The sequence below is a fragment of the Camelus bactrianus genome, chromosome 19 (assembly GCF_048773025.1).
Source record: "Camelus bactrianus isolate YW-2024 breed Bactrian camel chromosome 19, ASM4877302v1, whole genome shotgun sequence".
NCBI classification, from domain to species: Eukaryota; Metazoa; Chordata; class Mammalia; order Artiodactyla; family Camelidae; genus Camelus; species Camelus bactrianus.
In genome coordinates, this window is record NC_133557.1 from 21,754,669 (window position 1) to 21,771,242 (window position 16,574).

The 16,574-nt window shown below is 49.8% G+C and overlaps 1 protein-coding gene across 4 annotated transcripts in view; it reads right to left on the reverse strand.

Annotated features, from left to right (window-relative positions):
- SULF2 (sulfatase 2) overlaps positions 1-16,574 on the reverse strand; it is a 109,672-nt gene that overhangs the window by 35,881 nt on the left and 57,217 nt on the right. For all 4 annotated transcript variants that reach the window (XM_074347394.1, XM_074347396.1, XM_074347395.1 and 1 more), the window contains exon 4: positions 1,264-1,415. In XM_074347394.1, coding sequence (XP_074203495.1) covers positions 1,264-1,415 — 152 coding nt within the window. The remainder of the gene's footprint in view (positions 1-1,263; positions 1,416-16,574) is intronic.

The following is a 16,574-nucleotide window of genomic DNA, read 5'->3' on the forward strand; positions in this document are numbered from 1 at the left end:
TTTATCCAAAGGAAATGAAAACAGGATCTTGAAGGGATATCTGCATTCTCATGTCTACTGCAGCATTATTCTCAGCAGCCAAGATATGAAAACAACCTAAGTGTCTTCAATGATGAATGGATAAAGATGTGGTGTACACACACCACACACACACACAATGGAATATTATTCAGTCATTAGAAAGAAGGAAATCCTGCCATTTACAGCCACATCGACGTACCTTGAGGACGTCACGCTAAGTGACGTAAGTCAGAGAGAGAAGGACAAATACTGTGTGTTATCACTTGTATATGGAATCCAAAGACGCTGAACTCATAAAAACCAAAAGGAGGATGGGTGTTGACAAGGGCTGAGGGGTGGGAGAATTGGAGATATGTTGTTTAAGGGGACAAAGTTACAACCAGTAAACAAATAAGTCCTGGAGATGCAACATACAGCATCGCGATTCTAGGCAATAATACCGTATTATAAACATCAAACGTGCTAAGAGACTAGGTCTTAATTATTCTTATCACAAAAAGGAAATGATAATTAAGCAACCTGATACATGAGTTAGCTAACATGACAACGGCAGTCACACTGCAATATATAAATGTATCGAATCAACGTGTTTTACCTGTTAAACTTACACAATGTTATGTCAAAGGTATTTCAACTGAAAAAAAAACAATACTCTTATACTGCCATTTGTAGCAACAGGGATGGACCTAAAGAACATTACAGTTAGAGAAGTCAAAGACAAATATTATATGATATCACTTATATGTGGAATCTAAAAAAAATAATACAAATGAATTTATATCCAAAACAGAAATGGACTCACAGACATTGAAAACAAACTTATGGTTACCCGTGGGGAAAGGGACAGGGGGAGGGCTAAAAGAGGAGTATGGAATTAACAAACACTGTATTTAAAATAGCTAAGCAACAAGGATTTACTGTATAGCACAGGGAATTACACTCAATATCGTGTAATAACCTATAGTGGAAAATAATCTGAAAAAATAGAACTGAATCACTTTGCTGTACCCCTGAAACTAACATGATACTCTATATCAGTCTAGACTTCAATTTATAAAAAATTAAAAATAAAACAATATTCCTAGAAACAGAGACTATTTTTTGAGAAATGAAAAAACTGAAGCAGAGCCTGTAAGTAAGCTGCTCAGGGTCACGCGTGTAAGTGTCAGGAGCCCAGGTTCGAGTCCGGCTCTCAGCCTAGCCCCCCGCCCCCCCCCCCCATCCAGGAAGGGCGAGACTCACCTTGGCGTAGTCGGAGCCATGCTTCTCCTTCACTCCGTTACGGCACAGCGTGTAGTTATAAAAGCGGGAGTTCTTAAGGAGGCCGACCCACTCCTTCCAGCCGGGCGGCACGTAGGAGCCGTTGTACTCGTTCAGGTACTTCCCGAAGAAAGCTGGAGGGGGGAGGACCGGAGGCCGCGTGAGGAAGCAGAGAGCAAAGGCCTTCTCCTGCCGCCACCCAGCTGTAGCCTCCAGAGCACCCCAGGCCGGGGCCTGACGCCAGCGCCGCCCTCTGAGCCCCGGGGCGCTCAGGGGGGCAAGCAGAGCCTGCGACCCCCTTCTCAGGTGTTTTCACAGGCAGGAAATAGGATATATAGGATTACAGAGAAAATCGACTATTTTGAAAAATAGTTACCAAACCGGTAAGAATATCTGCCGTGCAGAATGTGTCCTTTTAAAAACCGAAGATATTGAACACAAGCTTTTGCAAGGAGTGATCATTTCAAAGCAGTGAGGAGTGAAAATATGTGATTTTACCATATCTACAGCGACTGCAACGGAACACTAAAATGTTGGTGACTTTCAGGGATGACAGAGTTACGGGTGCTGCCGACACGCTGCGGTTTGCGGCCTACATTCATAATGAAAGCAAACACCAAGTGTCAGCTGTAGGTGAGTGCAAACACGAGTAGGATTTTCTCCCATTCAAGTTTATGGCCAATTTGGATTCTACCTGCTGCACGGTGACAAGAATGGCTAACATTAAAAGAAAAAAAAATGGACCAAGGTCAATTGTTGGCGCAGGTGTGGAGCCACTGGAACTCCCACACGCGGCTGGCGGGTGTGCAGCCTGCTCCAGCCACAGTGGGAAACTGGCGGGGTCTTCATACCTCCTGACCCAGCGATCTGGATCCTGGGTATTGACTCAGCAGAAATGCATTCATACGTCCGCCAAAAGTCACGAGCAGGACAGGCTGAAAGCAGCATTGGTCATGGCAGCAGATAACTAGAAACAGAACAGATGTCCATCCGCACAAGAATGGAGAAACACACCGCTGAATGTTTACATACCCGGAAACGACAGAGAAAGGAGGATGAGAGAACGAGTGCCCCACCACTCACACGGACGCGTCTCAACCACCAGCCAGGGGTGAGAGAAACAAAGCAGACACAAAAGCATCGCTGTGTGATCCCATGTGCATGAAGTTCAAAAACAGGCAAGAGGAATCTCAGCTGTTGGAAAGAAAAGCAGTGGTTGTCGCTGGATGTCGGGGGAAGAAGGGATGGAAGCGGTGCGTGGACTTTTTGGGTGGGTAATGGCCTTGTTCGATTTCTTGCTAGAACACCGGTGGTTCAGTTGGTGAAACTCCACTGAACTGGGGATGGAGAGCAGTGCAGTTCTCCATTCGTATGCTTCACACCATCAGCAAAGCTCACTTTAATAAAATCACCCTAATTCATCTACACTGGGATATACTCCCAAACTTTCCAAGGGCGGTGTGGTCCCACAAGATCTTTGCGATGCTTTTTTTGTCTCCCCACCATAAGCAAATGTGATTTTTAAACAGTTATTACCTATAAAGCCATTTTTAAGCAATGGAAAAAAAATCTGTGAGCGTTTTTTTCTAGAGACAGAGGTGCTAGGCCAGCCCTCTCTTCCAGATGAGGACCCCGGGGCTCACAGAACCATCGCTGACAGATTGGGCTGTGGAAGGGATACCCAGAGATCTCGCAAGCAGAGTACTTAGTGCCGTTCCTGGAGAATAGCGAGTGTCTGGTGGGTGTCATTTCGGAGCCCAAGATGAGAAGAGACAGATGGGGCGGTGAACATCCACAAAGCCAGGAGAAGTGAGCCAGGACTGCTCTGAGGTAAGATGGGTCTTCCTGCTTGGAACCTTCTAGAAAGCATGGAAGTCTCCTTGAGACCTGCTGGCCCAGAGAAGAGAAGCCTGGGCCTGGAGATGGAGCCAGAGCCCTCTAAGGGGTCTCCCTGGAGACCTGGTGTGAGACTGGCCCTACCCAGGAGTGGGAAGACCCCTCCGACCCCAAGCAGCCGGATTCCCGCATCCCCCCGGGGTACCAGGCAAAGGGAAGCATTTCCATTATGTCCTCCCCTTGCTTGTGGGGCCAGGAAGTGAGTGCTCCTGAGGGAGGAGCTGATGAAACACCTCCGAGGAGGATCTGGGCATGAGGAGGAATGAAGATAGGAAGGGAGGATCCCCAGCAGCCTCAGAGTGAGGCCCTCCGTTCATGTGGGAGGACAGTGCAAAAATACCCGGAAAGGAGCCCCGGGCAGCCGGGGGCCGGGAAACTGGCTGCCCCGGCCGAGTTCTGAGTAACATCCAACAACCACAGAGTGAAATGTAATCAAGCGATGGGTGCCCAGCCCAACAGCGGCTGCACATCCCCAGCTGGGTGTTGGGGCGTCAAGGATTGAGCTGCCGGCTGGAAGGAATAGGCAGCGTAAAATTATGTCGGGGAAGCTGAAGGCCCGAGCGCCTTTCTCTAGAACATGGCCCGTTCGGACACTGGCTGCACCCACCCCCTTAAAGCAGCAGCTCTCAGCCAGGGGCAGTTTTGCCCCTTAGACACTTGGCAGTGTCTGCACACATTTTAGGTTTGTCCCAACTTGGGGAGGGGGATGCAGGTGGCATCTAGTGGGTAGAGGCCAGGGAGGCTGCTGAGCCTTCGACAGAGCTCAGGACAGCCCCCGCCACAGAGAATCATCCAGCACGAAATGTCAATAGTCTGGACTTGACAGACACCCTGATTTAAATGACTCCACCTGGCCCTCAGCACCTCCCTCCCATCAGTTAAAGAACCACGTTGAGGGAGCGGAGGAGGCCCTGGAGGTCAAGCACAGCCCAGGAAACAAGATCTACTAAACGTCCATGACCTTACTCCCCACCTCTGATGCTTCCTTCCATGCGCAGGGGGCTCTACTCTGATAACACACCCGGCCTCTCTCTCTCTCCTTTCTCCTTCTCGGGGAAGACTGACTCACGGCAGGGGCAGCGGCCCTTTCCTGTAAAGGCCCAGCGGGTAAGTATTTTAGGCTTCGTGGGCCAGCCTCTATTGCAACTATTCAACTCTGCTGTCGTAGGAAACAGTCACAGACAATCCACAGACAAATGGGTGTGGCCGTGTTTCAATAAAGCTTTATTTACAGAGACAGATAGAGGGCCGGATTTGACTCATGGGCTGTAGTCTGCTGACCCTTAGCATGTATGGCTGGTGGGTTTGCAGGGACAAACTGGACATATGCAATGCAGTCCTTCCTTCACCTTCCTGTGGGGAGCGAGCTGCCCTCGGGGAATGCCAGTTTAAGGGGGCTTGCTCGCGCAGGGTTGGGAGGAGAAGGGGTAGGGCTCAGTGAGAAGTCTGTCTGACTCTGGAGTTTAGTATCAGGAAGCCCAAATGCCCTCTGAAGGAAGTCAGGTCCTCAAACCCAGCCTTTATCAGACTCATCAAAGTGCTATTTTGGCTTCCATCTGCTGACTCTTTTATTTTATTTCTCATTTGTTTCAAAACTTCAACAGGGAAGAAGGTGACATTTAATAACCACCCCCCACATACAGCCCCAACACTCTCTCTTCATGACAAGTAATACTGACAGTGAGGTAAACGTTTCCTTTTGAAATAACTGTAATGAAGAGAATAAAATGACTGAGAGAAAAATATGAAGTAAATAACAGAACCGGTGTTCTGGGCACAAAAAAGTCAATATATCCATTTAGCAACCTATTAAACACCTATGGTATGCCAGGAGCTGTCCTAGGCACTGGGCACACAGCAGTGAACAAGATCCAAGGATCTCTAACCTCATGGGGCTGACATTCTGGTGGGGGGAAACTATGACAAATAAAGGTGGTGGTGTTGGTGACAACAGCGATGAAGAAAATAAAGGATGATGATGCAACAAAGTGGCCTGAGATGGACCACGGGAGGTACCACCGGGCTAGGTGGTCGGGGGGTCTCTTTGAGGAATGATGAGAATGAGTCAGAAGAAATATGGGAATACAAGGAAAACTGCTCCAGCCCAAGAGAACAGTAAGTGCAAAGGTCCTGAGGCAGAAACAAGCTTTGGGGGCACACATCCCCTAAAATATCACATGCCAGATTTTGCATTTCTTGTGCATTTTCCTGGAAACAGGTCCACAGCTTTTGGCACATTTTGAAAGAACCCAGGACCATAAGTCATTCAAGAAGCATAGAACTTTACTCCCTTGGTTTGCAGAACAGTGAATGAAAGCCCAGAGGAGGAGGCTCAAACAACCCCCCACTGGGGGATCGAGGTTCCCTCCCAGGTCTCCCCAGTCCCCAGCTCATGATCCTACTGGTTTGTTCCTGAAGATCTGGGCCAAGGTCTTTCTGATGAATGTGCAACTTGGACTGCTAAAGAGCCTATGTTCTTGGCCTGGCTGCTGGGCTAAATATTTCTTGGGGGTGGGAGGTGGGGTGACTTCAGAAGCCCACCCCCGCCTATTATTGTCCAATGCCATGGGTGTCAACATGTCCAGAGTGACTTCCTCGGCTAGAATCTCCTCTTTCACATCTCTCTCCTCTCTCTAACCCCCAACCCTTAAAAAATCCAGAGTTTATTATTCAGCCTCCACCAGGCCCTAGAAAACAGGGCTTCAGTCAAGGCTTTTAGTGCCAAATGAGATTTTGCTCTCATTTGATTAGACTTCCCCAAGGCAGGGTTTAAAATGTTATTCTGGCACCAGTTGAGGTGGGAGAAGCAAATTAGCACAAGCCCGGGGGCTCCAGGGCTGGGAGATACAGGCAGGAGAATGAGCTGGAATTAAAATCAAGATTAAAAATACAGCCTGTGTCATGACTGGAGCCTGGAGTCCCTGCGCCTTCGCTGCTGAGATGGTGTAAAAGGAGGAGCTAACTGGGGGCTGGAACAATGTGGCAGGCAGATGAAGAGAAACTAAATGCCAGGCCAGGGAAGACCATTGACAATGTGTTGGCTGATGGCTGCCCCTAGGAAGCAGGGCTGGAATCCATCGAGAGGACAGGGCACTTACTGCCTCCCGTGTACCAGGCACTGGGTGGAAATTTACACCCGGCAACAGAGACTTCTGCTTTGCCTCCCTGGTCCTGACTGTGATTCTCCGGGTACCACCACCTCCTTACGTAAGTCCACATGGACTGCTCGTGTAATCTCAGCCTGACCAATCAGAGCACTACATCCCTCTGGCTACTGCCATTGGTCCAAGGACATGCATGTGACCCAAGTTTGGTCAATGAGAGTCAGCTCTTGGATTTTAGGGAGCTACCGGGAAAGAGACATTTTCTTTCCATGGGGCTTGAAGCTGGTGGGATATAAACTTAAAACTGCTGGCAGCCATCTTGCTACCAAGAGGGAGAAGTCTGTTTGGAAGATGCAGCAACATGGAAGAAAGCAGGAGAGATGGGGGTAGGGGGGAGATGGATAGAGAAATATGCTGGTTTGAGTCCCTGTGTCCACTCTTACCTGAAGCCACCTTTAATGCTCACTTATATAGGGTTTCCCAATATCAGGGGACATCAGACAATGGAGACACTTTTGGTTGTGACAACTGGGTGGGGTGCTACTAGCATTGAGTGGGTACAGGTCAGGGATGCTGGTAAATATCCTATAATGCACAGGATGGCTCCCCAGGAAAAAGAATGAGCTGGCCCAAGACGTCAGGAGTGCCAAGGTCGAGAAACCCTGAGTCACGTAAACCAGTAAATCCCACCATTTTGCTTCTGTTGTTGTTTTGTTTGCTTAATTCAGTTTGGGTTGAGGTACTTCATCTACAGTTAAGAGACTCAAGGAAAAGACAATGAGATGCTTAGTATAGAGTAGGGTTTTGGCAAACCAAGCCCAGCCCGCCACCTGTTTTTGTAAATAGTTTCATTGGAACACAGCCACACCCATTTGTTTACGCATCATGAAGGCTGCCTGCACACTACTATGGCTGAGCTGGGTTGTTGCAACTGAGACCGTGTGGCTGCCAATCCAAAATATTTCCTATCTGGCCCTTTGCAGGAAAAGTCTCCCCTCCCCTGGTGCAGAGCAAAATTCCCTGTGTGGGGTGAAGGGTCCCCCTGGGACTTAAAACAGGACTGTGGTGACCTGGGGGAAGTGAGGTCACTTCAGAAGTAAACTGGGCAGTGGGGGCTGCATAGTGCAAAGGAATAACACAACAGGGAGGACGGCAGTGGCAACAGGACAGGAGCATCCAGTTCAGGCCGTCCTGGCCGGGCACGGTCCTGATACGCACAGATGTCAGTTTCTACACTTCTGATAAATAATACCAGCCTCCCACAGCACGGTTCCCGTTCAGCTACGGCAGCATAATGACTGTAACTGCGTGAAGTACAAACTTCACGGCTAGCTCCCACGTAAACTAAACAGATGTTCGTTGTGATCAGGGGCCAGTCACGTCACTTCTTGCAGAGTCTGTCGGTGACCGGTCACTGCCCCCGGTTACTCAGTTCACACACAGACAGCAACACGTGTAGCTGTGCTGCCTCCTTGGCTCCCAGGGCTGCAGCTACAGGACATTCTGCAAAAGAGAATTATCGAAAGGAGAGAACTGGCCACTAGGGGCGAAAATGCAGCAAAGGAAAGAAAAGCGAGAAGGCGGAGACTGACGTTGACTGCCAATGGAGTCACAGAAGAAATGGAGCTGACCCTGGGAGTGGTGACGCTCCCTGCGCGGGAAACTCTTGGGGGGGGGCCAAACTTCACCAAAGGTGAACTCAATCACGGACGTAAATAAGGAAAAGCCGCTGTGATGACAAGGATGAAGATGTCCCAGAGGAAGTGATGCTCAAAGAACTCTTGGAACTATTCTGCAACACGGAAAGCTGTGTGTACGTTGTTTGATCTCTCCTACCTCAGTTTCTCCATGTATAAAATGAGCACAACAACAGTATCTACCTCACGGGGCTGTTGTAAGAACTAACAGATGCGTAATGCTCCGAAATGACACAAAACAAGTGTTACAGTGTCACTAGCACCAGCGCATCCTCCTTTTTTGGCCAACTTCTTGCTCCATTAACACCTCATCTAATGGAAGCAGTGCAGAGACAGATGTCAGAATCCACCCTCCCCCGACCACCTGGAGGGGTTTGGGATCCCCCAGGTCCTTTCCTAATGCTCCGTCCTCGTCCTGCAGGCCAGGCAGGCAGCTCTTGCTGGAAAGCTCTGAGTGCCTGCTTCCCCTCCTGGCGGCTGCTTTCTCCATTTGTCTGAGTTAAGTGCTGCTGGGGAACTGTTCAGTCTGATGGGAGAACCAGGCCCTTCTGTTATCTCTCCCAGCCTTGAATCTAACTGAAATTGCCTCGTAATGATCGCATTTGTGGTCTGTAAAAGCTGTGTCTTGGGGCGACCGCAGACTGAGATCAGCTGGCGGTAAGCCTGGCACCGCAGGGCAGACGGTGCATCATTTTGGATACAGGGAGATGGAGGGTTTCAGCAGCTGGAATAGAACAGGCATCCAGGGTCTGGGCTGGAGAGTGGGTTGGGCTGGGCTGGGGTGGGGCCGCTGCTGTTCTGCACCCCTGGGCAGTCATTCTCCGCAGTCCGGGCAACATGGGAGATTTGGGAGAGCAGCCAGGTGCGCATCTCCGCAGCCAGACTGTCTGGTCTGCTACCTCCTACTTACCCCTGCCAAGTGACTTCACCCCTCTGTGCCTCAGTGGCAGCGATGACAGTAAGCCTCTGCCTGCTCACGTGGAGTGGAGGAACCCACAGGTGTACGGCACGTAAACTAGCACCCGGCACGTCCTGAGTACCTAGCGAGTGGCGGGGCTTTCAGCTCCCCGCCTTCGGGGATCCTTCTTTCCCCCATCATGGGCCTCTGGGTGGAACTGTCCACAGGGCTGTTGTAAGGACACTGGTGCCTCTTAGTACACATGAATCCCACACCTTCTCCACCCACATCCTACATTAGAGATAATCAATAAATAACTAAGCGTCGAAATATTCCAGAGTGGACTGGTTGAATCATGTGATGTTTCATTACTTATATTCAAATATAAATATTTCATTAAATATTTATTCATTTTGATTGGGTTGGTTTCCCCATAATTTGGAGCCAATATACCAGTATATACACACATGCATGAACACACACACACACACACTCTGTCAGGTAACCCCTGAAAAGCCACAACCACTGCATTCGTGTTCCTCTCAGATACAAAGATCCCAACTGTCCATCAAGGTATCTTTCCCCACCCAAGGGCCAGGTGTACGGCTGAGGTTGGCCAGTCAGACTCTGCCCTGGGACTCTGAACTTGAGCTAGGAGACTCACAGGTAGAAAAAAGGGTTGGATTTCGGTAACACCCTGGATGAGACAGTTGCTCAAAAGCTGTAATCTGAATCCTCAGATACAGTGCTTGGGAATCCAAATGAAAGAGGCAAGGCCATCAGGATGATGGCGTCCAAAAAGAGAGAGAGAGTGATGTGCCTTGCTCCTCCATCCTCGTTCTCTGCTCACAGAGGAAATGGCCTCCACCTGGACTCGGTGCCTCCCCTTCAGTCTTCCCATCATCCAGATCCCCCCAACGGCCAGAAGGACACTTCTGAACCCCTGGCCCTTCTTGTCAGTCCCCTCCAGCAGCTGGCCTGCCTGTCCCTCTCCCTCCGCCCACGTCTCCGGTCACTCGTCCCTCTGCTCATTCTGTTCATTCGGCCTCTTGTTTCCTAAATTGTGACAAACTCACTGCCATCTCGACATTTGCACCCGCTCCTCCCTTGGCTTCAGACACTTGCCTTCTCCCTTCCCACGTGGACTGGCTCCTCTCACTATGACATCTCAGATCAGATGTCACCCCCTCTGAGAAGGTGTCCCTGGTCACCTTGTCTAAGGCCACCCATCCCTCTACAGTTGCTGGGGTATTTATCTTCTCCACAGCACTCCACGCTCTCCGAAATTATCCTGTAGGTGTGTGTGCTTCCTTGTCTATCGTCATCTCCCCACCAGGATGTTGGGTCCACAAGGCAGGAGCCTCTTCTGAGTGCTGGAGCCCCAGCCTGGCACCTGGCCAAGCGTGGGCACAGAGTGGTAGCTGCCGACAGGATGCCTGGAGCAACGGACTCGGGGGTTGGTGCAAGGCCACCCCTCTCCGGTGTCTTAAGCCTCACATCCTCCCTGGGAGAGTAGGAAGGCAGGAGAAGGGGCAGCTAAATGTTTTATTAAAGGGATTCCTATCACAGCATCTGCAGGAGAGAACGCTGCATGTTGGGAAAAGGCTAAATGAAGGAGGTGGAGACGCAGCCCGAAGCCGTCTGTGTGCAGAACACAGAGAACACGATCAGGCCGATGGGGGCGACCTGCACCTGCCAGGGGACACTGGTGGTGCCTGGAGTCTTTTCTGTTGTCACAGCTAGGGGAGAGGGGGTGCTACTGGCACCTAGTGAATGCTGCCTAACATCCCCCAGTGCCCAGGACATCCTCCCAGCCAAGAATAATCTGACTTCAAAGCATCAGCGGTGCTAAGGTTAAGAAACTCAGTGCTGAGAATGCGGTATCAAGAGCGGGGCGGGTCTCCGGTGATGGAGACGGGGACGCAGCGTGGCTCTGCAGAGCTCGGTTCCCAGAGTCTGAGGCCCGGGGTTTGATCCCTGCCTCCTCAGGCAACGGAGGGGTCCTCTCTAAGCCTCAGGGACTTCATCTGTAAAACGGGGACAGCAGCAAGCGAGATCAGGTCTGGCACAGAGTAAGAACTCCAGAAAAAGGAATTGTGAGTTCCCAAAATAACAGCCCGCTTCCCTTTTTCAGGGAGGGGCTGAGAACGCGGGTCTCTAGAGGGATGAAAACGGTCGTTAGAAACCAGATGCGGCGGCATCTTGGAAAATGACAAGGCCCCTCGGAGACTCGGGTAATGAGCTCAGGGAAGGATGTTTACGCTGCACAAAGAGGTCGGCTGAGCATGACACACATCTATTAGCAGAGAAGGGCCGGAGCGCGGAGCGGAGCCAATGACAATACACAACGTTTGCCAAAGCGAGTCGGAAAGGTCAGCGAAGGATGAAGCAGAGCGCCGCCGAGCCCGTCGATCCCGGAGGAAACCACCCGCGTCTCACCGGCGAGGCGCCTGCGAAAACACACGGGGCCGTCGCCCCCACCCCCGACCTCTTCCGAACTCCAGTCGTCCCGCGTCTCTTTCACACGTTTTGCCATATTTTTATTAGATGAATATTTATTGAACGCCTACTGTATACCAGGTACTCTTCTACGTCTTAGGGATGAAATGGTGAAGACGGACTGACTTACCCCGTCCCAGCGTATTTATGCGTTTGCCCGTTTCCTCCCAATGAGATGGTAACATTGTGCCATTTTTATGTCTCACTTGGACTGTTAACAAAACTTCATCTTTTCCTTCAGATCAGTTCATCTGGTGCCAAACAGGCATTTCAAACTGGACTCTTGATCGATTCCCCTAAACCTGCTTCTCTTTCCGAATTCTCTCCGAATTCCAGGAAGTGCCAGCTGCTCAGGCCCCACACCCGACAGGGGTCTTCAGCTGCTACATCATAGTGGCTCCACTTTCAGAGAACAGACTCAGGACTGAGCACTTCCCACATGTCACTGGGACCAGCTTGGTCCAAGCCACCGCCTAGGGTCTCCTCCCTCCAACCTCCAACTTCAGTCCAACCTTCCACGGTCGCCAGAGGGATTCTGCTAAATCACAAATCTGATGAAGCCCCATTTCTGCTCAAAACCCTTCAGCGGCTCTGAGTCACACCTGAACTAGACCCAGACTCCCTGTCACGTCCTACAACGTCCCATGTGACCTGTCTCCTGTCCCCTCCTGGAGCTCATCGCCCTGCTTTGCCTTGGCTCAGTCCGCTCCAGCTACAGTGGCCTCTGCCTGTCCTCCCAGTCCCCGAAGTTCATTCCTGCCTCAGGACCTTTGCCCTTGCTCTTCCATCTGAAGGAAGCATCTTCCTCGGACACCCGTGTGGACCACTTCCTCACCCTTCCCAGATATTTGCTCATTATCTGAGAGACCCTGCTCCTTGACTGGCTCAGACTAACCCTCCACAGTGCTTTATGCCAGAATTCTAGGCAGAAGAGATTCCACACCGAGGTCACTTCCCCATGCTCCATCCTTCCAGCGTTCATCCAGCTGTGGGCTTTGGGGATGATGAGCATGGCTTACATACCAGGCCTGGTTCTAGGAACTGAGGACACCACTGAACCAAACAGAATAAATTAAGAAACAACCCCCAAATCGTACTCTCACAGGAGTTACAGTCTAGGGTTGAGAACAGTCCAAAGTGTGGCTCTTGGAGGAGAGAAACTGATGGGATGGTTCTAACCAGGTGGGTGCAGAAGGGTTGGCTGGTTTCAGGCTATTTTTGAAGGTGGAACGAACAGGATTTGCAGATGGATTAGATGTGGTGTAGGAAGAAAGCAAGGCAAGGTTATTCCAAGGCTTTTGTCCTGTGCATCGAGGACAGACCTGCCGTCACCCAGGACGGGGGCACTGTGGGAGGGGCAGGCTCTGCAGGCTGTGGTGATGAAGAGCTCGAGGTCAGACATGTTAACCCTGAGGTGCCAGACAGATGAGGTGGAGACAGGGCGGCCGCTGGGGATGTGGGTCCAGGTGCAGGGAAAGCATTTAGACGGCAGCTAACGCCGCAGGACTGAGTGAGATCATCTACAGAAGGGGTTCTTAATCGGACGTCTGTGAACCTGGGTGGGAAAACTAGATCTTTATTTTCATTACCCTCTAACTAGCATCGCCTTCAATTATGGGTGAAGACATCAAATCATAGTAACAGTGCCTTGGCCACCAACCTAAGTCACCGTATTTTTATATCACATTATAGTCAACACAGACATCTCAAAATATCACTGCAGGCATCACTATTTCAAAAAAAAAATCACAAAGTTATCACACCTGGCAGTTATCAGCTAAACAACTACTACATCATGTTACTCCGTGTGTGAAGACGCATACCTATCCTGGCTTAGAGAGTATTTTGGAGAATGTGTTTTGATATATCTGCCCTCCTTTGTATTTTCTCCTATGCATTTAATTTGAAAATATTATTCTGAAAAGGATCCATGGCCTTCACCAGACGCCTGAGGGGCGCCCATGGCACTAAAAGGGGTCAAATTCCCAGCTGGGGAATGGGCATAGCCAGAGGAGAGGGCCCAGGTCCTGGGCTCTGGAGTAAGAGGTCAGGACGACAAGACACCAGCTTAGGAGACTTGGAAGGAGGCGCAGGTGGGGTGGGAGGAGAACCCAGATGGAGGAAGCGTCTCCAGGAGCGCGGTGCTACCGACTCAGCTCGATGCTGCTCGGCCCCAGTGCTAGATATGGGAGCACATTCCGCCCAATTATTTCCCAGTCACGAGTTTACGTAACCAGGGGACACATCCTGTACGATTCCACGCCTGCAACCTTTGCCCTGAGCCTGGAGTTCAGCAGCTCCCTCTCCTCCTCTCCCCTGGAAGAGAACCTACATCACTGATAATGGGGCACATAAATGCAACAAGATTCAGGTGCTTCTGCGAATGAATGAAATGGACTGAGAGTAAGAGAAGGAGAGGTGTGCGGTGAATGGAGATTTGGGCCACGGAATCTGCTGTGTCAGCCAGCACAGAAACAGGACCTGCTCCTTCTCCACAGAAACAGGACCACTAGCTGGGTACAAGGCTGCCACAACGGAGGTCACAGGCTCAGCCTCCCTTGCAGCTGGGTGTGGCCCTGACTTTGGGTGGAGACGTGGGTGGGAGTGGCGTGTGAGTTCTGGTTATCCCCCCACCGGAAGTGGGTGTGCCTCCCCTGTATCTTGCCTGGTGGCTGGATGTGGACACGGGGAGCCATTGTGGACAAGGACCATCCCCCAGGATGGTGGAGCAATGTGACAGGAGCCTGGGTGCCAGCACTGTGTGTGCCACATCACCGCCGGGCTGTGATGCCCAAACTGTCAAATGAGAGAGAAATAAGCATCTAACATCCCTAATGCTGAGTGTTATTTGCGGAGTGATGTGCCCTCAGCTGTACGTATATTCTAAAAATACTGGGGGTATCTGCGACACAAATTCAGGTGGCTGTTGCCACCTAGGATGGGTCAGCAAACTTCTTCTGCAAAGGGTCAGACTGAAAATATTTTCAGCTTTGCAGCCATACGGTCCCTGCGGCAATGGTAAACTCTGCCACTGTAGAGCGAAAGCAGCCACGGACAATGCATACACGAATGGGCACGGCTGTGTTCCAATAAAACTTTATTTACAAAAACAGCCAACAGATCCCTGTGGGCTGTGGTCTGCTGACCCCTACCGTTCAAGAATGTTGACAGTATCGGCAAGATCATCATCACCCCCTTTATTTTTTTTTAAAGAAAAGCTTGGAATCTGGATTTTCAGGTGAAATGTCCAGATTTTAAAAAACATCTTGTAACTTGAGCAGAACACAGTTACAGTTGAAGTGTGAACTCAGGCTGTTGGCTGCCACTTTGCAGGACCCAAATGGGGTCCCAAGGGGTGCAGAATGCAAGCTGAGCTGGCCCAGGGTGAGTTTCAATCCCACCACTGCTGCCAGCAGAAGGACCCTGAACTGTGAGACCTAAGCCATCTGTCATTTGGCTTTTGAAGCTCCTGGTCTGGGCAAAGAGAACAATCTCACTAACTTTCTGGGGGTGGAGCTGGGGTCTCCTGAGAAACAAGTGATAAATGAGAAGGAAGTGCTTTTGCAAACTCTAGAACGCTATAAATATTGGATGCGAAATGCCACAGGACTGAAGTCTTCTGTTTTTTTGGCAGACAAATTGGCTGGGGAAGTAGGGCTGGGAAGAAATATATTAAATAAACCCAGAGCCCCAAAGCTCTCAGGGTTGGGGCATTTCTGATAGTCTGTAACCGGATCCTTTCAACTTTGGGCTGCTTGCAAGGTTACATGAATCTCTTTCTTCTGTTTTTGAAAAGACACCAAACGCAAATTGCTGCACACGGTGATAAATCAATGCTGTAAAAGTTCTGGATGTCAGAGATGGGATCTGGCAGAACTGAGAACTGTGGGAACATGAATGAGGAAGGCGGGGGCGTGATTATGCACGAAGGAGGCATCTTGGGCTGGAAGCAGCGAAAGTTGGGGGCTGGAAGAAATGCCCTCTCTCCACTTGCCCCTTGAGAGAGAAGCTGGATTTGGGTTTCTGTAGCAGACATCTGTTTTATTTTTCTGTCCGGCATCAATTCTCCTGCCTTTTGGTAACTGTGCTTCTGAGGAAACCAACATTTCCCCTCACTCAGTCTTGCTTGTTAAGGTGAGGCTGTATCTAGTTCCAAGCTCCCGGGCTGGGCACATGATTTGGATCTGGCCAATCAGGGTAGCCCATCTCCCTTGGCCTCTGTGATTGGGTAAGGGAGGAACACATGACTCTAACTGAGCCAATGAAAACCTGCCCTGAAACTTTTGCTGGAGCATTGGGAAGAGGCTCTCTCTCTGAGCCAGGGTCACTATCCCAGTAAGATGGGAGCTGTGGGGGCTGTCTTAACATCACAAAGGCGAACCTTCCTAAGAACAAAGCCAAACCAAATGAAAGAAAATCCAAGAAGCAGAACGACAAGGTTCTGATGACAATCAGCACTGGGACTCAGCCAAATTTGCCCAAACTAATTTCAATTATATTTCTTACGGCTGGAAAAGTGAGAGAGTAATCTAAATTCCATTTTATTTTCATTTTCTGCTGACTTCAAAAGCCTAAGGCCCAAGAGTCATCCATTCATTCAAATTTTTATTGGGTACCCAATACCTGCCAGGAACTATTCTTGGATCTGGGGACATAGCAATGAACAAAACAGGAAAGAAATACGTTCAAAATACCCGAGATATAGGTCATAAACAATTGTCAGTTTGAGGACATTTTATTCTATCTGGTTTCTTTCACCAGGAATGCATCCACAATGCACCTTTTAATACTGATCTAGCTTTCAAGAATCTTGGGCAGTACAGATTTATTCTGCTTTACTTAAAAAAAAAAAAACCAAAAGACCCAAATCCTACCTAGATCTGAGAAAAAAAAAAATCAATTTTTTCACTCCCTTAAGCACATACAAAACTTCTCACCCATATTACTATGTAAAGCCCCAGAAAGCTGCATCGCAGCTTCACACAAAGACATGACACAAGTTTTAATGGTGCTTTTGGGAGTAAGACAGAGGAATACAATGTGGAGCCAACAGGGGATTATCTGATCTTTCCCTTTTACTCAGATCTCTGTGAAAGCCTGGGGAATAGTTCAATGACATCAGCACGTTTGCGTATGTAAATTATACTTGAAACACATGCGTCACAAGTGGTGTATAATCCACATTTTGCACTATTGTTC